The sequence below is a fragment of the Chlorocebus sabaeus genome, chromosome 25 (genome assembly GCF_047675955.1).
Source record: "Chlorocebus sabaeus isolate Y175 chromosome 25, mChlSab1.0.hap1, whole genome shotgun sequence".
In the NCBI taxonomy this organism is placed as follows: Eukaryota; Metazoa; Chordata; class Mammalia; order Primates; family Cercopithecidae; genus Chlorocebus; species Chlorocebus sabaeus.
The window spans coordinates 21,413,778-21,439,208 of NC_132928.1; the positions used below are offsets into that span (position 1 = coordinate 21,413,778).

Sequence of the window (25,431 nt, forward strand, 5' to 3'; positions counted from 1 at the left end):
TCTTAATGAATGACAGCCAGGGTGAGGAGCTAGCTGTCTTCCACCAACCTAGTGAGCTCCTGGTAAACCTCCAGGTTGGTGATATTTACTCTCATGAGCCATGCACCGCTAAGGCCTTGTTTGTGAAGGGCTTGCTTCATGACTTGCTTTCAAGTTTGCATGGTACCTTGCAATTAATTTTCATGTCAAAATGAACAGAGGCTTAGATGGATTTTGGTACCTTTCCCTCTAGCACCCCCACCCATAGGGCTTTCTGATGCTGGAGAAGATGGAAAAATTAATTAATTAATAATAATATTAATAAAGACCATTGACCCTGCACACATTGAATAGTTAAGGACTGTAACTTCAGTGTTCAAAGCTGGAAGACCACCTAGACCAACATCCTTCTTTTATAGATGAGGTCAAGGGAGATCAGTGAGCAAAGTGGGTCATAGCAGGGCTGGGCCTGGAGCCCAGGTCTCCTGAGGTCTGTCTTTGGCATCATCTCTTTGCTCCTCCCACAGCTCAGCCTGGTAGTGAGTGATGCTCCTGATCTATCTGCGGGTATCGCTTGTGCCTTTGGGAACCTGACAGAGGTGGAGGGGCAGGTGTCAGGGAGCCAGGTCATCTGCATCTCACCTGGGCCCAAGGATGTCCCTGTCATCCCGCTGGATCAAGGTAAGAAGTATCTGCCATGAGAGCCACAAATGAGGGGCTTCTCTATACTGAGGAAGCTGGGGTCACAAGAACCAGGCACAGAGTCTTCTTATACCAGATGCTAATATTGGCTTAGACAACTTGTTTAAGTTTGAAAGCAAACTGTCATGCCCCAAAGTGAATTTCAGGAACAAAAACCTTTGCTCTGCCTTCAGTTAAGGCTACACAGAACACAGCGTCTTTCCAGATAGCCCGTCCTTCCCAGGAATGGAGTGGCTTCCCTCAGTAGTTTTTTTAGTGGATCTCTCCACAGAACTGGGGGCTCAGACCTAATATTTCTGAAATCCTTTCAGTAATGGAACATGGCTGACCAACGTAAGGGGCTCCATGGAATTCTGCTTCTTCCTCCCTGTAGGCAAAGGAAGTCTGGGTCTGAGGGGTGGGCTGGTATTTACCCAAAGAGTCCCTTGGGAGGAGAAGAGACGATTCAGGCAGGTTCCACATAGTATCTGCATCCTAAGAGAGCCCTGTGGTGGCTTCATGGCTTACATTTTATTTTTGTGGCTGTCCACTGGGTCCCCACGTTGTTACCCAACCCCATCCTTTTTTGTTTGTTTTTCCAGACTGGTTTGGGCTGGAGCTACAGCTGAGGTCCAAGGAGACAGGGAAGATATTTGTCAGCACCGAGTTCAAGTTTTACAACTGCAGTGCCCACCAACTGTAAGTCCTTATTAGAAAGGGTCTTGCTTTGGGTCTGGATGTGGGTCTGGGATTTCTCCCCCTTGATGCTAAGCTCCTTTAGGACAGGAACCATGTTGTAGTCACCTCACAGTTTCCCCATGGGGCCTGACACTTTGTTTGGACAGAATACTATACATAAATATTACCATATTAAACCAAATGGTATTTACTCTCTATAGTCTCTGAATCCTTGGACACCACCCCAACACAACTAACCCCCAACTCTCAGGCCATGATAGTAAAAAGAGAGGCATAGAACAGGAACTGTAAAAAAAGTTCTTCATTTTCCATCCGTTGGTGGTGACTTTGAAGGTAGAGGCTGACAGTGAGTAGAGTCACCCACAACCTGATGAAGAGGAATTCTGAGATAGGGACTCGGCTATGCACACAGTCACCCACAGAGGAGGAGCAGGGAAGGGGGAAAGTAGCCTCTCTCAGCACATGATAAAAAGACCTCGATGGGGAGGTAGAGCGGAGGCCTTCACTCCATCATTTTTTAAATACATCCTTCAAAATTTTTCAGAGGAAGGGAAACCAGACAGGCCAAACCACAGCCTTCAGTGTGGCTTGACTTTAGTTCTACTGACCTCACCAGCCATTCCAGCAGCTGAATGTCTGCCAATTGGTGCCCACACACTATAAGACTCTACAACTGTGTGAGAAGCTGGGAACATTTCACAAGGAAAAAGCAGAAATGGAGGGAGTGAAACCCCTATTTAGTTTCTGCTGATCCTCTCTGGTAGAGAAACTGAGACCCTTTCCACAGAAGCTGGGAACTCATACACCATTTGGTTTGGAAAGAAGGAAGCACAGGCCTCTGTAATAGAGCCACATAAGGGTCATAGGATCAAAAACCCTGGACATTCAGCAAGGGGAAAGGTCAATGAACAGCTCCATATCAGAGGAGGCAGTGATTCGCAATGTTTACGGACTCATCTTTCCTATTGCCCAGGGCAGGAACCACTTGGGATCCACATCATAGTCAGGACTTCAGGGGTATCCAGTCTGTAGGGTCCAAGCTATGGGCATGATGGACTCAGCAATCAAGATGGGGAGAGGGTCTGTTTGCAGCTAAACCCTAAAGGAATCTTTAGTCATTAGAAGAGGGAAATAAGCTAGTCCTCCTTATTCTCCATTTTTCTGAATTTGATTTTCATAATTAGAATAATCTTCTGGAGTTCTTTGGTCTCTACATTAGTCAAGGAAGGAGCCCCATTGGGACAAATAAATAGATGTACTGAGAAAGACAGAACAAGTGATAAAAAAGGCCTGGCAGGAACCAGGGAGACCAGAAAGGGACTGAAGCTGAAATAGACAAAGTTGCCCTCTAACCACTGCATTTGAATCCCAGCAAACCCTGCTTTGGGAATGGCAAGCATCTTGGCAACAGAACCTCTTACCTCCTTGTCAAACTCCAACATGGTGGTGATGGAATCTATTGTTTGTGAGAGCAATCTTATCTCCATGGCAACCCAGTATGATGTCACCACTTTCAAATATGTATTGCTATGGCAACACAGATGCTGTCACAGGCAGCAAGTTTTAACAGAAAAAAAAAAGCAGGTCTCCTTGACAGCTAAGATTCCATTTTAATGCCAAACACTGTCTCTCTTGCCCTTCTTTACTGGAATTCAGTTAAAATTCATGGAATCAAGTATAGTCCCCTCCTTTCAATAATTTACTTTAATAAAAGTAAACTGAGACCCACAGAAAGACTAGTGCTACAATAAAGGTCACAAAGATAGCCAGTGGAAGAGCCACATGTAGCTAGAGCCCCAATAACCATCCTCCTGAGGCCTTTGATCCATTTTCATTATTTATTTGCTGAATCGTAAGATGTTACCAAGAACCAGGCTATCTGAGAGTACATGAGATAGCATGAAGCTCAGAAGCTAAAAAAGTCTGGGCAATGGAGAATGGGATAAAAATGCTCTGCATGGGAAGATGAAGTGTAAATGGGCTAACAAACCTAACATACTATGGCCTGTGAGCCGGTGACCCCTGGATCAAGCCCCAACCACCTAAATGTAATCAGAGCCCCACCAGGTGGCGCCAGACTGTAGACCTGGTCCTGTCCATTACAGATTGGCCTAGTTGTGAAAGACTAGAGTAGGGGGACTGCAAGGAGGAGTAAGACTAACCCCACCTGCAAAAGCCATTTCCATTACAATGACCTGATCACACACAGAGAGCCAAAAGAATATACACAGTCTCCAGGTGAAACTGGAAGGAAAGAAGTGCTCACCCTGGCAAGAAAACCACATACCACACACATATCCTATTGTTCTGTGCCTGGGGGAGTGGGACAGAGTTACCACTTAATACTGTTAGCTTCCCCAAGCCCAATAACACAGATGATATGAACCAATCGTTAACACTCAAATGTTGTTTAAGAGGTTGAAATAATAGATAATTTAAGCACTTGACAATAATACTCACATTTAGCATGGCACTTTTCAAAATCATTTTCTATACATTATCTCATTTGACACCAAACAGCCCTGTGGCACAGACAGGAATGTTTTATTACAGGCAGATGAAGATACTCCAACTCAGAGGGTGAAGTGACTTACTCAGTGTGACCCCAGTGTCAGCGGCAGAGGCAAGTCTATAATCAGATCTGCCTAATTCCTTTCCCTGTGCTCTGTCAGCTACCCTGTCTTTACAAACAGTGAAATATTGGGAAATGTTTAGCCACCAGCATTCAGAAGAAAACTTAGTTTGCAGCATTGCCGAATTCTGTGGCGCAACTATTTCCACCATGGCCGATTTCAAACTACTACCATGATGTCTACCAGCTTGCAAAATTCCTGAAAATGTGAATAATCAGTTCTCATGAGCTTATACAAGCACACCCCTGCTTTGTAAAAGTTATACTATTATCTGGTCTCATTTTCTTTCCAATTTTCTGTTCCCACGAATATCATGGATGGAGAATCCACAATTCTCGAGGCTAAAGGATGGCCCACCAGTCTTCCCTCCTGAGAATGAGACTAGGATTTAAACACAGGTTAACAGACTTCTATCATGACACATGCCACCTTCCCTCTTTGTTCTCTTCTTTGCCTCTCACCATCTCTGTCCTTGCAGGTGCCTGTCCTGTGTCAACAGCGCCTTCCGCTGCCACTGGTGCAAGTACCGCAACCTCTGCACTCATGACCCTACCACCTGCTCCTTCCAGGAGGGCCGGATCAATATTTCAGAGGTAAGAAGGGCTCACCCTAACATGGCCGTGTTCCCAGTGAGTCTGAGTGGCCCCTCCCTCCTTAGATGGTCAGTCCAATGTCTTGGCCATTTTCTTGCCCTGGTCCATCTTGACCATCTTGCCAGAAATTCTACATGCTAGAAAGTCCTGTCATTATAAAGCTGAAAAAAGTAGCAGCAAATGACCCCAGAGGCAGAGGCTATATCTGCTAGACTCCTAAGACTCTATGCATTCAAAAGCGCAAAGGTAACTGGGGGTTGAGACTGAAAGCTTAGAGGAAACATATTCAACCAAACAGACTCCCTGGTCTAGAAGAGTGTAGTGAATGGCATTTATTCTTTGAGTCTAGCCCTTTGCTTGGCTGCAGACATAGTCTAGTTCAATAGAACATTCACTCCCAACCATTCTTTCATGCCAACTTCTCTTCCAACTCTAAAATTCAATGATTCTTTGACTCTGATGTATAACTGGGTGGGTGGCCTTGTAGAAAGTGAGAAAAATTCAGCTAGTGAAAAGAACCAGGCATTACTAAAAGTCCTGTTTTATTACAGTCGAAGCTCCGTCCCTAAAGCCTGACACACCTTTGTGAGCAACACAGTGAAATATCAAATTTCTTATCTTTCTAATGGATACTCCATTCAATGATTATTCACTGATGTCAACTTTCTTACATATTCATAGCATGTCTCAGGACAGTGAAGCCTGGTTGCTCAGTCTCCCTTTCTTGTGTCAAATGCTTTTCGTACCCCAGGGTGGCCAGTTGGGTTTGAACAACTATAGAGACCTTACGTAGTCGCCCAGATGCATGTGTGCATATATGCATATTCCTCTCTTACTCTATATTTTAGAAAATCCAAAAATGGTAATAAGTGAAAATGTAGCATTTTTATATACAACTGTAGTCTTTTTTTTTTTTTTTTTTTTTTTTTTTGATTTGAATTCTCACTGTGTCACCAGGCTGGAGTGCAATGGCATGATCTCAGCTCACTGCAATCACTGCCTCCCGGGTTCAAGCGATTCTCCTGCCTCAGCCACCTGAGTAGCTGGGACTACAGGGGCACACCACCATGCCCAGCAAATTTTTGTATTTTTAGTAGAGACAGGGTTTCACCATGTTGGCCAGGATGGTCTCGATCTCTTGACCTCATGATCCACCTGCCTTGGCCTCTGAAAGTGTTGGGGTTACAGGTGTGAGCCACCGCACCTGGCCTACTATAGCCTTTCTATACACATCTTCCTCTTGCACTAGACTACAAGCTCCTTAAAGGCAAGGACTACATCTTATCTTTAAATCTTCAGTGTCTTATTCAGCAAATGTTTGTAGAATGCATACATGCATGAAAGAATGGATGAACCAATGACCTCTCTATTTGAATCCCATTGATGGCAATTGTGTCCATTTGTCTAAGATTTCAAGTAATGGAGTCTCGTGTCTTCTAATCTTGATAGCAGTGCTGGTTGCTTCCATGGCTAAGCATAAGAAAATAGACTCTGAAATGTTTCTCAAACACATACCCCCTCGAACTCTTCTTCGTTTATGAAACAACAGGTGTTATGTTCAGTCAGAAAAATGGAATTTGCCTGTCTCGAAAGGGAAAAACATAGGTGCCACAGGTGGCTTTTCAAACAGACCCATCCACGGGTGCCTCAGTATGACGAAACCAGGCATCTAGTGCCCTGAGAACCTTTCAGAAAAGCATTTTCCTCTCGCCAGTTGGTATGCTTTGATGCAGCTGGCCTAAAAACCCTATACCAGCCTTCCTGGACACTGGAGATTAATTCTAGCCCTGGAATTCTGCAAGGGTGTGAAACTGCTCTCACTCAGAGAAAAGGGCAGAACTGCAGGGAGGGGTGGGAGTGGGCACCACAGCTTGGGAGCCAATGGAAGAATGGCTTAGAGGGGCAGACCTAGCCAGGAACAGCAGTGCCACCATGAGAGGCCTGTGCAGGGGTAAAGTCTGGGCAGTGAGAGTGTGAGACGTAGTCTCAGAAACTAACCTTGACATGGACCACTTTGAAAGTTCCTTAATAAAATAGATTGAGGTGGCCCCCAGGATACAGAGAAGTTGGGTGAAGTACAAATCTAGACAAGAAAGAGCAGCTGCTCCACTTTCTCCTGAGGCTACCCGCCTCAGGCCAAGAGAAACCCAAAGCCAAGCCTGAAAGCGACCTGCAGCTGGAGCAAGGGCACGAGAGTGTCACTCAAAGCAAGATAAATAAACTCTGCTGGGGTATGTGTGGAGGCCAGAGAGCTGAGTCCCTGCAGGCTAATTGGAAGCAGGCCTGGCCTTCCTCACACCGTTCAGAAGTCACTGAAATACAGCTCCCTGTCAGCCATGGATGAGAGATTCAACATTCCAGGGCTGGGCCAAGAGAAACTGTTGCCTCCCTGCAACTCAGGATTAAATTAATAACAAAAGGGACCTGTGGGCAAACTCAGAGACTCCCCACCTCCTTTTGTTTCATTTTCTCTCCTTGATGTCTGTGTCTTAGGGTTGGGGAAGAGCAGTCCCCTTTGTCGCCCTTCATCTCCCCATTGCCCTGAGTAGGAATGGTGGATGGCTGCTCTCTCTCTTATGCTCCCGTGCATTGGTCCCTGGCATGGCCCCAGGAATTGACTGTCCGGAGGGCTGTGAGGGAAGCCCAGACTCCATCCAGCTCCCAACTTTGCTCAGGAAAGGAAACAGGATGCAGATTCTCAGCGAGGTTGCCAGGGCCACTTCCGGGGCTTCCTAAAATACTGCTTTAGCTCTTAACCACAACCGACCACATGTTCCTTTTCAGCAAACAGCAGCCAGGCCCCACTCTTTTCTGTCCAAAGTTCTGCTTTAGGAGAACCCTATCCCTGAAAATTTGAGGAACAGCAAAGATGCACGTGCCCAACTTGGGTAGGATGTCCCTTACTCTCTCAGGCATCCCAGCTGATATTTTCATGTAGTTTGCGGAACTAGAATCCCCTAGATTTCCAGCTAACTGGAAATCCCTTAGCTGTCTCTTTAGGGGTTCCTAGAATATCTCTTTTAGAATTCCAGTAAGCCTCCCTTCCCAACTTTGAATCAAAATTTTATGTCTGTCTGCTTCCTAGAAACAATATATAACTGATTAGCTCCATTGATTAATATAGCAACATTAATGTATCACACATTTATATTTCTTCACATGTGCCAGAAGTTCTCAAAGTGTGCTTAGGGACCAGCAGCATCAGCATCACCTGGGAACTCATAGAAATTCAAAATCTTGGGACACATCCCAGATGAGGCTAAAGATTGAGAACCACTGACATTTGGAATTTCAATGGATTCTCACAACAGCCCTGCAATTTCATGTAATTTATATTTGACATCTGTAGTAGCCAGAAAGCTTAAAAATGTCGGGATTTTGCCCAAGGCTACAGAGAACTCAGGCATCCAAAAAAGCTGAGTACGGTATGCTTTCTACAGAAAATCAGGGCCTGTGAGCTTGTTTGTTTCCATGGTCACAGCCACACTTGCTGGCCTGACTTCAACCTGGTCCTTCGCTATTGGTCATTAGGGTTCAGGCTATAGACGGGCCAGCACAAATCCATCTCCACAGATGGAGAAACTGCCCATAGAAGATGGGTCAGTGGTGCCATTTCCAGATAAAAAGACAGCCAGCATGTGAGGTAAATCTGCCCACATCTTTCCAGAAGCCTGATGGACCAATTCCATGCTTAGGCTTGACAATGAAGAACTGTGCTAGAGCAAATGCAAGTCAAAAACAAAAATATTAGTACTTATTATATATGCAGCATATATATATAATTTAACCTTAAGTACTCTATGAAGTGGATATTATAGATGAATAGACTGAGGCTTAAATAAGTTAAACAGCTTTCCTATGATCATCAAATAAATGCAGAAATTAGGATTCAGAGACAATTTTTCAAACTTGAATAAGTTGAAGTCCACTGATTCTGCATTCACACACACATGCGCACACACGCACAACGAATAGACAGTAATATTAACAATTGTTAATCCAGCATATTACCACTTACAACACACATTGATATTCCTCCTTCACGCAATCTAGGTTTGTCAGATATTATTGGCACCATTTTATAGATGAGGAAACTGACTTTCAATTAAACCATCTGTGAAGCTCTCTTAAGGTAATGAGTCAGACCTTTCCAGCACTCACAGCCCAGCAGATCTCTGACGGGGCCCCCCCAAATCTCTTCCTCCCTAGGCCAGATCAGGCTGTGACATGGTGTTAGCAAGCGGGTGTGCACGGGAAGATGTATGGCTTTCAGCTTTTAAAGCTCATCTCCCTGCATGGCTAAACCAGGCCTAGTGATATGTAGATACATAAATATCTCCTTTATGCCCTGTCCCAGGGGAAAGATAGAACCAAATAAATCCGATTAGCTTCCCAGGATGCTGGCTGCTCTCTCTTTGAAGTCCAGTGGGTGAAGATAATGCCATTTCCACATGGGAGAAGTCGCCTCAGAAGGCTAAAGGGCCCCCAGCACAGAAAGCTGGCAGAGCACAGCTAAACAGGTGGGCAGTGTGAGCCCAAGACTTGTAGGTCTCCTACACCAAGGTCCCTGCTCTCCCTGCACCTGTTTCCTCTTCCCCAGCCTACCTCCACCCCTGGGATATTCCCACAAGTTTAAGTCTTGGTTTAAACTAAGATTGCTGCTGAGGAGGTGATTCTGGCTCCAGTTGGCCTAGAGACAGAGGAGAATGAAGATGACCCAAAGAGATCACTCAGAAGGCTGTGAGGATCCGAGGTAGCAATCAGTATTTTAAGAATGTGAACAACAGTCTTAACATTCTGCAGGAAAAGCATCTTAGGATGATTTGCTTTCTTGTTCATAAGACAGGTACTGTATGTGTACGTACACATGTGTGTGCTTGTGTGTGTGTATACCCACAGAAGCAAACAGGTTGGAAGGGGCCTCATTGTATCTAATTAAACCCTTCACCATCCTCAAGCCCCACAGATATTGAAGTTTCAACAACTTGGCTATTTTATGGGATGCCAGTCTCCTCCACCCACTTTCAGCCCTTACCACTGCAATTTCCACCCAAGATTCACAGATCTTTCATGAATATACTCACCAGAATCTTCTCACAACCCGAAAGCCCTGTATCTACCCGTTTCTCAAAATGAAGAAAGTGTACCTGGGGCACCAACCACTTCTTTCCTTTGCCTTAGAGAATAGAAGGGAAAAAATCCTATTCTGTCTGACCTGAGAGTAATCGCCAAATAAAGAAACAAAGCGTAAGACTTTCTTTTTCTACTAGGGCAATCTTGGGACCTAGTTCAGCATTTGGGAAAACCTTAATTGTTGTCCTTAAATTTCATTCTAAAAAATCTGAAACAGCAGACCATGGGAAATTTCCTAAAATTCTAGAATCCCTTAAAAAAATACTCATATAATAGTACTCATAAAGTCTACTCATGATTCTCCAACCTCCAGGCTGGACTGGACTTAGCCAAGCCGAAAAGATGAAAGTGTGTGTGTGTGTTACATATAGGTAACATTTGTGTTATATATAGGTATTACACATAACATCTATATAAAAGTATACTCTTTTTGGTCCAAGTTAAAAGGATTCAACAATCTTTTTTTTACTAACCCCAGACATCATACTTCCAAAAGCACATCTTTAAGATCCTGCTACTGAAATCTGCATTTGTGGTCTAAGCTCATTAGAGATGAAAAACAACTGCTCATCATTTACAATTCATCAGCTGGTTTGGAGTAAGAAAATTTCTCTCTCTCTTACTCTCTCTCTGTCTCTCTCTCTCTCTCTCTCTCTCTCACACACACACACACACACACACACACACGGAGAGAGCGAGAGAGAGAGAGACCATTATACCTCAGCCTTATTTCTAACTTAAATTCTAACATTAGATTTGATGGAGATTTTTTAGCTGCTAACAGGAAGTGTTATCTCCTTTTCCATGAGATGCCTGGGCTTCCCTAAAGTGGTGCTCATCTTTTTTTTTTTTTTTTTTTTTTGGCTATAAATATATGAAAGAGTCTGTCAAGAGTGCCTGCAGGGAATGAAAGTAAAAGTGCAGTAAAGAGCAAGTTTATGAGTTGGCAGCTTGAGTGACTGGCTCCTAAACAGGGACCCATCTGTTCTGGGATTGCCTTATGATTCTCTCTCGTGGAGGCCCTGCCTGCCTGGAGTCCTCACATGCAGGTGGCCAGCTGACAAAGGATGACACCAGTAAGCCTGCAGGTGTGTCCAGACCGTCTTAGGTAGGTTTCTGTGCAGGATTTCCCCCGGATCGAGTTCTTCATAAATTGTCCTTAGTAAATGCAGACATGCCACTTTAGAAATCACGTGACTCCAAAACCTATGACTATTTCCAACTTCAGCTTTTGAGAACCAAATGCCTTCTCAAGTCTCTTCAAGTCCAGAAGGCAGGCTTTACCTCATCTCTAAAGAATCTACAAAGTTGGAGCTTAAAAAAAAGGTTTTTTCACAGGTCGCTTTATTTTATTTTCCATTTACCCCCCCACAAGCAATGACCAAGCATCCATTACATGTCAAGCACTGGCAGAAAGATTGGGGAGATGGAGGTGAGTAAGATGCAGCCTAATCCTCAAGAAGCTCACAGCCCAGTGAGGAAAGCAAATCAAGAAATTGTAATTCTGTGGGTCAAAAGCAATCATGGGTGAATATTCATAACCCATCCTGAAGCCATTGCAGGGAAAGGGTCAGGGACGGCCTTGCAGAGAAGAAACTGGGCCGAGTTCGAAGGCTGATTAAGAGGTAATCAATTATTCATTCTCAGAGAAGGTGATGATTAAAAAAACAAAAAAGTAAAAGAAGAGGTAATCAACTGAAAGAAGGGTTGAAGTCAGGCAGCAGCAGGAGGAAGACAGGCAGGAGTGAGTGTTTCTGATAGATGGAAAAGCATGTTCAAAGGGCCAGAGGCAGATCCTGTAAGGGAGACGGAATCTCAGAGTTAACCGTACATTCAGTATGGCTGGACTATTGTGTGCAAGAATCACAGAGTTCAGAGGGAGGTAGGCGGGGGCCAGATGCTGAATGGCTTGCAAGTGGGGCCCAGAGAAAAGAGGCAACAGCCTAAGCCACACTGTGACAAGAGGCGGCCACAAGAGATTCCCTGTGTGAGGCTGTGCCGGCATTGCACAAGGCTTCTTAATTATTGCATTTGCCATTAGGAGGACAATATTTTTGTCATTGAACACGTCCTACACCTTGTAGGAAGTCCAGCAATCTTGGACCCTGGCATCAATACCAGTAACACTCTCTGCAGGCCCTGTAGCAGCATCAGCCCCTAGACATTCCCAGAAGTTTCCCCTAAGAACTACTGCCCAGGAGAAGGGGACAGAGAAAGGGAAGCCTCCTGTGAGAATTTCGCTAGTGATTCCCCGTGGAGGTGGTTCCCACATCATCACTGCCAGGGGCTACTGGGCTCATCTTCCCGAGGAGAGAAGGAGAAAGAGGAGATTGGCACAGTGGGGTGGCCCTTTGACCTCTGGTGGAGAATCAGCAGCTAGTCATGGAACTCCAGAAAATCAATCTGTCTTTCTCACTGTCTCTCTTTCATGGTCCTTCCCATAGCCCCTCCCTACCAAGACTTTCTTTTTCGGTTTTGTTTTCCAAAACAACATGGCATTCACGCAGGGCCTGGTAATGAAATGAGATTAAAAAAAAGAGAAAAAAAAAAAAAAAAACCAGAGCAAATATTTAGAGGGTTGCTGGGAGGGCTTGATCCACCTCCTGGAAAGCCCAGCTCAGTCGGTGCTGGGAAGCTGAAGCTGCTGATAACGGATGCCCTAGGCATTGGACAATGCAAGGGGCTGAGTATCTGGAGCCAGGAAACAAGATGAAACCCAGAGGTAGGGGTGCCAGGTTGGGGACAGGGACACGTGGAGGCTCTTTTATCCAGTGTCTCAGGAGATAAAATCCACAGCCTGCCACACTGTGCTTGAAAATTAATTCCTGCATTGTAACACACACAGCAGATACAGGACAACTTGTGGGATGGGAATGACAATATCAAAGCCCAGGAGCTAAGAGCGATTCCATTTTCCCTGCCCACTCCACGGGCCTTACATGAGGTGATGTTCTGCTCTTGGGCAGCCCGCCTGATACAAGAGGGGCCTGCCTGGCCCAGGCTTGTAGTATAGCATGAACAGGGGACCGATGGAGCCTCTTCGTTTGTTCCCCCAGGACTGTCCCCAGCTGGTGCCCACGGAGGAGATCTTGATTCCAGTCGGGGAGGTAAAGCCAATCACCCTGAAGGCGCGAAACCTGCCCCAGCCGCAGTCCGGCCAGCGAGGCTACGAGTGTGTCCTCAACATACAAGGGGCCATCCACCGGGTCCCCGCCCTGCGCTTCAACAGCTCCAGCGTCCAGTGCCAGAACAGCTCGGTAAGAGAACTCAGGCTGGGCCCTGCCTGGAGGAGGGCTTCCTCTCACACTCGTGCTGGGGCCTCAGTGTGGCCAGCCCTGGCTTCCAGAGCCTTCAAGGTTCACAGGGTAAGCCCACATCCCCAGGGTCGCAGGAGCCAGCCAGCACCCTAGCCGCTGAGCCAGAGGAGAGCAGGTGACTGGTGCCAGAGGAGACAGTTTCATGAGGACCCTCATGGCAGACACTGAGATCTTTGTGCCCTTTCTGAAGTTGACTTTTTAAATTTTAATTTTTTTATTTTTAATTTTTGTGGGCACACAGTAGGTGTATGCATTTATGGGCTACATGAGATGTTTGATACAGGCATGCAATGTCAAATCACATCATGGACCTTTCTGAAGTTGAAAGAGCACCTCTTTTTGTCTTCAGTGAAACTTGAGCCAGAGCAAGTCAACTCCACCCCACACCCCATTCCTATCCCCGTTCAGGCAGTGAATCACCGGGAGAGTGCTCAGCAGGCGAAAGCTGGAGAAGAGAGGAACAGGAAGTGCGATGGGAGGAGGGGAGGTGGGAGGGGAGGGGAAGGAGGAAGCAGTGAATTTCAAGAGCAGCAAGGGTTAAACCAATCCTGAATGGCAGACAGAGAGCATGAGGTGTTTAATTATAATACTAACCCCAAGAAGATCTTTTTGTCTGCCAGCTCCCTGTCTCCGACTGTGGGGGGTCAGCTGGAGATGTGGGAGGGGAGGATGTGACAAAGGTGTTGAGGGAAGCTAATTCGCCTGGGAGAGATAAAGGGAATCTGGGCCTCTTATCAGGGAGCTGTCAGATTCCCAGGTCACAGGCGCTTGATAGAATTTGTAATCGGCAGAAGGCCGCCAAGCGCAAGGGGAAGGCAGATGAGAAAGAAAGGGACACAACAAAGGGAAGCAGGGGCAGGGGAGGGTGGGAGCAGAAGGCTGACAGTGACATGCCCTTCAGAGCTGAAGAGTGGGGGATCGGGGAGATGCCCCGAGGTCTCCTTCACAGGGTGCCAGGACTGGCCACCCAGGGGTGTTATTTCTGAAGTGTGTGAAGGGCATACATGTCTTCTGTGGGATCAGCACAAGAGAGAAAGTCATAAACTCCTGGCCACAGCTAGAGGACTTTAGTGGTAGGGCTGATGAGATGTGTGCCCAGAAAGCTGTGGGCGCTTCTCCCTAGTGGACCGTTGGCTAAAATAAGGCTCGTGTGGAAATAGAGGGCCACTGCAGGGGTTGGCCGGGTGACTGCTTGATGAGACTGTGGGCCTTACAAGAGTAGTAAGAGGGCATTACCTCTGCCTCCGGAGACATATGGACTTTCTATGGAGACACGTGAAAAGAGGCACAGCAGATCCAGTGCAAGACAGAAAGTGGCAACACCAGGGGACGGACAGTTTGGGACAGGTCTGCAGGGTTGTGGGAGAGGACTCCTGGGGAAAGTAGAGCTGAGCTGGGCTGGAAGAATACGGTGGGTTAAAAGGTTGGAGGTTGTAAGGAGAGGGTTGCATTCCTTATGAGACAGGAACTCAACAGAGACAGAGACGGGCTTAAGAAGATGTGTTTGGGGAACAGTAGATTCAAAGCTTTCCACAGGGGAGTTGTGAAGGAGAAGGCTGGAGGAGTCAGTTTACATTTGATTCTGCGGGGCACTGAATGCCAAGCTAGGAGGCTTGAGTGGGATTCTATTGGCATTAGTGACTGGGATCCAGGGAAAGGGCATCATGGGAATAATCTGAGCGGCACGCAGGGTTTCCCTGCATCCCTGACCCCCGTGATAGAGAGTCGCGTGAGCCCCGTGCCTCTGCCCGTCTCCCTACAGTACCAGTATGATGGCATGGACATTAGCAACCTGGCCGTGGATTTCGCCGTGGTGTGGAATGGCAATTTCATCATTGACAACCCTCAGGACCTGAAAGGTAAGCGGCTACTTCCGGGTAGAAGTTTGATCTTTTCACGACCCGGGAAAGACTGGGGCCGGAGGGATCAGAGCCAGCCAGCCGCTGTGCCATGAATAATACACTCCCTCTGTCAGCGGAACCTTTCAGAGGATCCTAAAGCAACATTTGGAGCCATCAAAGGAGTCCTGTTGGGAGCCCTGTTTTATTACAACCAGAGCATCCGCCAGGCAGCTGCCGGCCCATCCACGTTATTCTTTGGCTCATGCAGGCTTTGAAGTGTCTGTGGAACCTGACCTAGGAGAACAGCAGGCAGGAACGTCCGGCCAGTTTCCCTGGAAATAGAGATATTGTTTCCAATCAGGCTCTTGTTCCCCTGTCCTTGGCCCTGGTCATGATCACTGCACAAAGAAGGTTTTTAAGGCTGCCCTCCTGTTCCTGAGGTGGGCGGGAGAGAGCCGCATGCAGAGTCCAGCTCACATCTGGAGCAAAGAAGTTCAGGAAGGGGATCTGGCTGAAGAAGGAGGGGTGCTCCGTGAGACTGACCCTTATTCATCGTCCTATAAACCCATGTCGAGCTCCTCCCATGTGCCAGTTAGGCCCGACCCTCAGTGCAGCAAATACCAAGATTCCACCCTGCTCTCGAGAATAAAAGTGACTCCAATATGATGAGCACTCATGATGGGTAGGCACTCACTAAGTAATTTATTAGAAATTATTTTCCTTAAGCATCACAATAACTCTGAGAGGTATGTACTATTATTATTCTCATTTTTTACATGAGGAAACTGAGACCCAAAGAGATTAAGAAATGGGCCAAGAGTCAGATAGTAAGAGCTGGGATTGGAAGCAAGACAGTCTAATTTCAGAGCTTGCAAACTGAGCCACGTCACTGTGAGGATCTGCTGCTTAGGCCACTGTGGGATTTAAACTCCTTCCCCTCTGGAATACATTCCTATCCCCCACCCTTCTCCTACCCTCAGCCCCATGCCTCACCACATTTCAAGTAGCTAGTGTTGTCACAAGCCTCTGCTTCCACCTGAGGAGTCAGCCAATGGAGATGGGGTAGTCGGCAAGGCCATAGCAGGGGCTGCAAGTTTTTCAGCATCTTTAGGGCTGTAACTCCCTGTCCCAAATGCTGCCATTAAAATCATGGCTACTTAGACTGGGAGAAACGAACTGAGCCAGGAGGATTATTTTTTTCTATTTCTCCTCATACCCAGGCTAAACTTTCTCACTGTTAAGACATAGGAGACACTTTCCCTGCTGGGAATCTGGGCTCAGATCCCAGAGGTTGCCTTAGCACCTGGAGCTTAGAGAGCAGCCACATCCAAGCTGTTGCATCAGAAACTCTGCTTGTGACTCTCACAATGTTGAAGAAGCTCTGAGAGTGCACAGACAGTGTTGTCTTCACATTCGTATCGCCTCCACCCGCTAGCCTGAGTGTCACTGCAGGCTGCGCGTTGGGCTGGATGGAGAGGACCACACTGTTTAAAAACTTAGGTTCTAGAATCCAGCAAAGCGGGATTCACCTGCTGGCTCTTTCACTTACAGCTGTGTGAACTCAGATGAATGGCTGTTCCCCTTTACATGAGCTCATGGGTATGGACCATGTGGTACATATTTATAGATGCTCAGTGTGTACTCATTCATTTTAAGATTCCCATTTCCTTCCCTCTACCTTACAAAGCGATAAGCATGAGGGTATTTAAATATAGGCCCTGCAGCTGGGACTAAAGGATGCTGGACACAGCAGAGGAACAGGATGAAGACCTATGGGAAGAATGTTAAAATTACACTTTCCCTGGGGCATGTATCTCACTTCCAGCAATGGCATACCACCTGGTCCTGAAAGCTTATATGTGCTTGTCCAAAAGAGTGGAAAAATGAGTTTTATGTGTTTTGCTTTTGGAGAATTCTACTTTTAACTCGAAATCTCAGCAGGCAAGGAGCTAAGACCAGGTTCCTGAACCTGAAGCACAGTTCCACTAATTCGCTGGTTATACCAGCACTTACAAGTCAACAGGAGACAAAAGCAAAGACAAAGGGTTTGCACCCTCCAAATGTTACCATTTAAGTAGCCAGTTTTCCCTCTCTGGGGACATATTCTCAATTCATAAGGGCTGTGAACAGACTGTGTCACCCTCTTTTTTTTTTTTTTATCAGCAGTGCTTCCCCCACTGCTAGCCACCTGGCCTTTAACCCCAAGCTGACTCCTCTCTCAAACCCATGCAATTTCCAGTTTGCCAGACAAGACTCCTCTCTTCTCAAGACCTACCATTTAGCAGCATAGCAAGTTGGAGTTTGAAGATTCCAGTTTGGGTCACTAATCTTACTAAGCTCTAAGAGTCATTATCTCTCTCTGAGCCTCATTTTTCCTTCAATGGAGGAAAGCAGCCCTTACTTCCTGCATGAGGACCATATGTGAGAGTGTGAGAGTAAGAGAAAAGGCAGCATAAGAATATAGCACGAGTTCAAAGAAAAGAAAATAAACATGTATAGGGCATCAGATATGTTACAGGCACTGTGCTAAACACTTAATATGCAGTATCTTATTCCAATCTCACAAAAAAACAATGATTATCTTCATGTTAGAGATTAGGTAAGTGAGGTTCAAGGAGGTGAAATCCTTTGTCACATTGCTAGGAAGTAGTGAAGCCGCAATTAAAGCCCTAATCTGATTCAATCTAGAGCCAGAATTCTTAAATAATATTATGCTTCCTAGTGCCCTTAAGTGACTGGTAAGAGGCTCAATTTATTAATTCCCCATCAGTCATTCTTGCAATGATAATGATGATCAGTGGTGTTATCCATGGTGAGGAAGAGTTTCTATCACACCTGCAAGAGTAGGGCATATTGTGAGCAGCCCTTTCTGGTTTCATCTGTGACCACCTGCTCTCTTTGCAGTCCATCTCTACAAGTGTGCAGCCCAGCGGGAGAGCTGTGGCCTCTGCCTCAAGGCCGACCGGAAGTTTGAGTGTGGCTGGTGCAGCGGCGAGCGCAGGTGCACCCTCCACCAGCACTGTACCAGCCCCTCCAGCCCCTGGCTCGACTGGTCCAGCCACAATGTCAAGTGCTCCAACCCTCAAATCACCGAGGTAAGTCCTCCAAGTCCCTAGAGTAGGAAGGGGCAGCCAAGAGCTGACCCCAAGACAGTGGGAGAGGAGTGCAAATTGAGACTCTGTGGACAAATTCTTGGCGTAGAGTGAGTTTAATGTGGGGGGTGTAGGAAATCTCTTATGTGTGTCTCGATAGCCGCTGTCTAGGTATAAGAGGTAAGCGTATGGAAGCGCATCCTCATGCCTGCGCATGAATGTACAAGTGCATTGGTGTGCACGTGCACACGACAAGGGAGGCAGAGCCAGCCCAGTCTCCCTGCCAGGCTGGCTGAGCCAAGTGAGGAGGAGAAATTGGCTCCATGGTGGGTGAACATTTCAGAAAACAGGTTTAGCTTTTCTCAGCAGAAATGTGATTTCAGGAGCCGCAATTAGCTCGGAGTTGCAAAGCTGAGAACGGAAGAGGAGAGTAAAGGCAAGCACTGCATTAGCCACCGTGCCATTTCCCAGGATTTACTCCCTGTCCCAATTTTTTCATGCATTTTAATGGAAAGAAAAGGAAGTTAATTATCCTGGGGAAAAATGATGTTTCCAAAATAGCAAATTTCAAAGGAAGATGAATAGATAATGTGGATGAAAATGCAATTGCTTGGGTTTCAAATGGCCTGGGAGAGGAGTCGCTGTATTTAACTCTGGTTGTGTTCTGTGCTCCCTTTTCACTGCTCCCTAGTCTATAACTGTCACTCATACTTTGAAACTAACTGCACCTTCCTGATGGTGACTAGGAATAAAGGCCCGGGCAGGTGCCCGGTGGTCTGCGTGTTTAAGAAAGGAGGAAGGGGCTGCTCCTTTTCTGCCTCTTCCCTGAGCTGCTGCACCATCCTTTTCCCTGCTTCATTTTCCCTGCTGGCCAGAGAAAGCAACTCTTGTCCTCACCTATATCACAGAATATTGGGAAACTTCTAGAACATCTCTATGATCATATCAAAACCTCAGATCAGTTTTAAAAGAAACCGTTAAGATGGAATGGGTGCTGCTAACCTACAGATAGGTTATTTGAAGAGGTAGAAAGTATTTATTTAATGTGTGTAAATTACATTTAATCCTCACAACAACTATGGGAAATAAGTATTCTCACCCCCATTGTACAGATGAAGAAAAGAGAAATTGAGTGGCATGCTCAAGTTTATACAGCTGATAAGTGGCAGTGCCAGTATTTGAACTCATATTTAATTATAAAACCATTTTTAAATTCTTTACAATATTCCCAAGTACATAAAAGAAGAAGAGGTGCTTCCCCTTCCTTAACCTTTCCTAGACCAAATAGATGCAATCCATCCACAAGGCAGCATATCCCAGACACTGCAGGGCTGTCGGTGGGAGAGTGCTTACTGCATCCAGGCCCTCATTCATCCATGCAGAGAGGAGTTAGGAGAGCACAGACACTGCCTTTCAAAGACAGAGCTACTTCAATCCCATTTTATTCTTGATTGTGACCAGGGATGGTGCCTCCTGACTTTCTCCTGTGTCTTTATGTCTCTGGAAGAGAATGTTTGCAGGGGCTGCTGGCGGTGCCCCAGCCTCTGCCCTCAGACAGCTAGCTTCCTGAGCTGCTCAGGGCTCCGTGCCTTCTCCCTGATTCGAGTGATTTCCGGCCACTGCTGGCCTGAGAACTTGCACTGTTCCGTAATTCTTGCTGCTGCAGTTGTCAGTCACTACATCTGTGGGCACCCATGGTGTGGGGGAGCTTAAATTAGGCAGAGACTTGCTTCCATCAGCACCACCCGCCTGTGCCAGCCCCAGCAGCTGCACCATCCGCTCCCCGACTGGCTGGGGCCCCTTTCCAGCCCCAAGGCAAGCTTCTCACTGGGAAACCTCTGCCTCAGCTGCCCCTGCTCGCTGACTGGGGGCTGATGGGCTGCTCTGTTCACAAAGGACACCCAAGCTACACGAGGCTAATTAACCCCCTGAGGTAATTAGGCTGTAATTGATTTTCCCAGTGAACATATCAGCAGGCATCAGAGGCCCCAATCTCCTGCTGGTGCTTTTCAAGTCAAGGCTGTTGAGAAAGGAAGGAGCATCTTTGGAGAGAGACAAATCCATGCTGTGTCCCAAGCCACTCGGGGCACCTCACTCTGAACAGGACATGGGGGAGGGAGCATCCAGGCCTGGAATGTTGTATTCATGATTATCTGGAATATTTTCTTTCATTTCTTTATTTTCATTTCAATATTTTTTCCTTTTCATTTTCTTCTACCCCCACCCCATCCTCCTTTCCCTGTAAAAGTCATTGTCTCTTTCTTTAACTTTTCATTCTTGAAATAATTTTAGACTTATAAAAAGGTACAAAAATAGTACAAAGAACTTTCATATACCCTTCACCCAGATTTCCAAAGTTAACATCTTACATAACCACAGTATAATTATCAAAATCAGGAAATTAGCATGGATACAATAATATCATCTAATATACATGCCTTATTAACATTCTGCCAATTGTCCCACCGATGTCCTTTTTCTGGTCTAGGATCCAATCCAGGATCCCATGTGACATTCTATTGTCATGTCTCCTTTGTCCTTTAATCCTCAGTCATTTTTGTCTTTTATGACCTTGATACTGTTGAGAAGCACAGGCTAGTTATTTTGTAGAATGTCCCTCAATTTGGATTTGTCTAATGTTTCCTCATGATGATCATTCAGGTTATATATTTCTTTGGCAAGAAGTACCAAAATTTACCTGTACGGGACCTATCAAAAAGGCACCTGAGGCAACTCAAAGGGGATCTCAGAGGCCAAATCTGGGCAATTTGAGCAAGAATATAAAAAATGATAGCTGTGGATTTCACCAACAGAATAAGAATCCGTGGTTCTTCCTGATAAAAAGAAACAAACAACTAAATAAATAATGAGGGGACAGCTACGATGGCTCATGCCTGTAATCCCAGTTCTTTGGGAGGCAGAAGCTGAGAGGACTGCTTGAAGCCAGGAGTTCAAGAGCAGCCTGGGCAACACAGCAGAATCCTGATCTCTAAAAAATAATAATAATGATTTTAAATTTTGCTGGATGTGGTGGTGCATGCCTGTAGTGCTAGCTACTTGGGAGACTGGGGTGGGAGGATCATTTGATTCCAGAAATCTGAGGCTAGAGTGAACTATGGTCATGCCATTGCACTCCAGCCTGGGCAACAGAGAGAAACCCTGTCTCTTTTTTAACTTTTTTTTTTTTTTTTTTTTTTTTTTTGAGACAAGGCCTCGCTCTGTTACCCAGGCTAGAGTGCAGTGGCACAATCAACTCACTGCAACCTCCAGCTCCCGGGTTCAAACAATTCTCTTTCTTTTGCCTGCTGAGTAGATGGGACAACAGACATGCACCACCACGCCTGGCTAATTTTTGTATTTTTAGAAGAGGCGGGGTTTGCCATGTTGGCCAGGCTGGTCTCAAACTCCTGACCTCAAGTGATCTGCCCACCTTGGCCTCCCAAAGTGCTGGGATTACAGGCGTGAGTCACCACGCCCAGCCAAGACCCTGTCTCTAAATAAATAAATAGACAGAAAAACTCTTCTGTACACTAGAATTCCGACTAAAAAATGTAGAAGGAATTACAGAAATAGAAACCACCATTTGGCAAAGTACACAGTAATAATTGTTTCAGGCAAAGAATGGTCAATGAACACTAAAATTAGTAGATGAAAGTGTGATGAGAAATAGGATATTTACATAACCTTAAGCTACCTTCCCATAAGATACTTATTAATTATAACAAGAACAATAGTAACTGGACAGTGAAGAAATGTGGTAGACCTCACCTAAACCAATTGATCAAAGTAAACAAAGCCAGTAATGGGAAAAATCAACCTCATGTACCTTTCAATAGAATGCTCTGAGAAGGACACAATCTCATCTCTATGGTGTTTTCGGCAAGAATATGTAATTTGCTAAAAGTAACCTTTAAGGAGATTTTCTTTTCTTTTCTTTTCTTTTTTGAGATGGAATCTCACTCTGTCGCCCAGGCTGGAGTGCAGTGGTGTGATCTTGGCTCACTGCAACCTCTGCCTCCCAGGTTCAAGGAATTCTCCTGCCTCAGCCTCCCGAGTAGCTGGGACTGCAGGCAAGTGCCACGACACCCAGCTAATTTTTGTATTTTTAGTAGAAACATGGTTTCACTATGTTGGCCAGGCTGGTCTCAAACTCCTGACCTCAACTGATCTGCCCGCCTCGACCTCCCAAAGTGCTGGATTTATAGGCATGAGCCACCGTACCTGGCCAACTCATTTTCTTTACTTCAGCTTTCTTGGCTAATCCCTTTGCACTGGCATAGATGTTTTCCCCAAACCTCTGAATCATCGGACTTCCATGAGGCCCATACCCTTTGATGTAGACTTCCTTGTCCTCAGCCTTCATCTTCAGAATGGGTTCCCTCCTTAGTGCAGCCACTCTGTGCAGTAAATAGAAGCCACTTACTACAAAGATCCTTCTTGAAGGATGAAAAGAGAAGGATTCTAAGATGGCCTGTGATGGCAGTTGGGGGTGGCAGAATCTCCACCTGGAAATAAGTGGAAGCTGGAATGGATGCTGTCCTTCCTGGGACAGCAGAGAAATAAATGAGATGATCTCAAAGGAGTTCTATGTTAGAAAAAGAAGTGGGCGCACACATAGTTAGATAAACAGCTGCGTTCTTCCTTAACCCCTCCTTACCCCATCTTCTCCATGGCAACCAGGCCCACCCCGAGGGACTCATCTTTTATGGCAGCTTCATGTAGAACAAGTTGTACAGGCTATTGAATTTCACAGTTTGCATAAACTTCAGGTTAGGACCCCCTCAGGACTCACTGTCTGCTCCTCAGCGAGTTTGTGGTGTGATAATGATGCTGTCCCCCGTGGGAGGCCTCCTGAGCTGCTCCCATTCCCAGCTGTCATCATGGGTGTCTGTGCACGTGTCACCTGTTCAACCCTAGAAACAGGAGACGTGCAGAGGACTGGAAAGCCCATGAGATGCCTGGCCCACCACGTTTCCGTTCCCCCAGCTTGTGCTTCAGGACCTGCTGGGACCTCAAAGAGGAGGGTGTGAGGAGCCACCCACTGGAAAGGAAGGCCCAGAGGAAAACATTTCTTAAGGAGCCATGAGTGGGCAGGATCCAGCAGTAAAGGAGGAGACTGAATATTTTCTCAGAAAGATAAACTCAGGGAGGGTAAAGGGATTTTGGAGCTCACATAACAGAGGTCTTCTTCACTCCAAGCGAGTGTATCAGTTTCCCAGGGCTGCCCTAGCAAAGAACCACAAACAGGTGGCTTAAACAACCTGAATGTAGTTGGAGGCCTGAACTTCAAGATCAAGGTGTCAGCAGCATGGGTTCCTTCTGAGCTCTGTGAGGGAGAATCTGCTGCAGGCCTCCTTCCTGGCTTCTGGTGGTTGCTGGAATCTTTGCCATTCCTTGGCTTGTAGAAGCATCAACCTGACCTCTGCCTTCATGTCCACATGGCATTCTATCTCTGTGTGTGTATCTGTCTCCCTAGTCTTTTTTTTTCTTTTTTTAATAAATACCCTGCCATATTGGATTAGTGCCCACCCTAATTATCTCATTTTAATATGATTACTTCTTTAAAGACCCTATATCCAAAGAAGATGCCATTCTAAGGTAGTGAATTAGGTCTTTACCATATGAATTTTGAGGAGACAGGAGTCAAACCATAAGAGTAAGCATTCTGATCAGAGGGGGGAGATGCCACCATTCCAAATACATTAATTCACTCATTAAATGAATATTTAATTAATGACAACTGTATGCCATGAACTGTACTGGGCTTGGAAATTGTCTATTGCATGTATACATGAGTCCTGGTTAGGGAGATTAGGTTATGCAGCCTCTTCCAATGTAGCCCCAGCCTATCCTTGAACATTGGCTACCTGGAAGAGGCTGGAAACTGACTGCCCTGCAGGCCACTGTGCTTCCTCCAAAAGGCCTGGGGCAGACTTCTAATCTCCACCCTCCGCAGTTGTGTCCTGTGTAGAAGGAGGCCTGAAGCACGGATACAGGTCTCCTGCTAATGAGGACACTAACCTCAGGCAAGGAACATGAGCAGACCAGCCAACATTCTAATTCTGGGAGTCTTCATGACAATTGCTTCTCTTTAACAAGATTCTCCCATGTGCCAGGCTCTGAGCCTGCTCCTCCAAACAGCCCTGCAAGATGGCTATGATTATCTCCACTTAAGAGTTGGGGAAACAGTGCTTAGAGAAGTAAAGAATTAGCCCAGTGTCACACCCATATCTGGTTAGCAGCAGAGCAGAAGGCAGACTTCCTCCACCACGCCATGGTGAGGGGGATGGGGGGCTGTTCCTTGGCTACACATTTCCCCACCTCATCCCACCCCAAGTGTAACAAAAATGTCTGCGTCCAGAATCAGAATCCTCTTGGAACTTACCAAGAGATGCCAGACAAATTGGGAATATTGGTTACCCTTTGTACTGAGCCTTAAAGTAACCTTCACCTAACTGTCTTCCTAAACATAATGAGGTCCACACTTACTCCTATGAGTGGGAGGAAAAACAACAAGAAGGGGATATTGGGGTGCATGTGAACTTGGGGCAGTCACTTCTTGCCTTTCAGGGGGAAGCATTATTCTAACCCCTACCCCAGTTATTTCTTGAAGCTATCACATTCAGTTGGGTTTGTTGTTGTTGTTGTTTTTGCTATGCCCACCAGTGAGATGGCCATTAAGCTAAAGTGAAAGCTGGATTCCCTGGCCTGGCAGCTCTGACCTCTCAATCATCTCAGCCTGGTGGGAGAGGCCAGACAATGGGGCCCAGGTGGTTCACACTTGCAGGCAAGAACAGATCAGGGTGAAGCCAAGGCAAAGCAGGCTTAAGATGCAGGAGATGAACACCAGAGTTGGTGTGACCAGGAGCCCACCACCCTTAAGATGTGAAAGAACATTCCTGTGTGTTCCCAGAGTCACCTGGCACATTGCACCATACGGTCACACTGATGCCAGGCAGTGGGGGTGTTAGGTTTACAGCTGTTTCTCCATTGACCACCATGTAGCTTTTACTTTATGAATTTTTCAACCTCAGTAACTTCTCCATCACCTCCATAGTCCATGCTTAGGGAATATAAATTCTCTTTAACATTATCTTACATATCTTAGGTAAATGTAACTGAGAAAGAAAATCAATTATAGAAAACCATGTACACTGGCCTCCAAAACCAAGCTCAAATAATTGTTGATACCTTAATAGTTTGAGATGATCCATCACTCCTGCTGGCTCCTGTTCTCCACTTGCACAAATAATTTAAAGTATATTGGTTTTGCCTGGATTCTCTCAGATGCAAATGCATTTGTGAAACTGTTGGGGAAACTGGGACATTTACAAGTATTTATCTGCAAGGCTGCACCAAATCTCTGCAGAAAAGGCCAAAAGCCACCTACCCAGGGCCAGAGTGACTCACTGCAAAGTTCCCCACAAATAAATAAATAAGTCAGCCAGCTTTCCTGAGAAACA

General features: G+C 46.0%; 1 protein-coding gene across 1 annotated transcript in view; it reads left to right on the forward strand.

Moving 5' to 3' along the window:
• The window catches only part of PLXNA2 (plexin A2), a 222,350-nt gene that overhangs the window by 146,686 nt on the left and 50,233 nt on the right, over positions 1-25,431 (forward strand). Inside the window, exons 7-12 of the mRNA XM_007988604.3 lie at positions 507-660; positions 1,263-1,359; positions 4,471-4,585; positions 12,775-12,975; positions 14,798-14,894; positions 17,781-17,971. Of these exons, the coding sequence (XP_007986795.2) occupies positions 507-660; positions 1,263-1,359; positions 4,471-4,585; positions 12,775-12,975; positions 14,798-14,894; positions 17,781-17,971 (855 nt within the window). The remainder of the gene's footprint in view (positions 1-506; positions 661-1,262; positions 1,360-4,470; positions 4,586-12,774; positions 12,976-14,797; positions 14,895-17,780; positions 17,972-25,431) is intronic.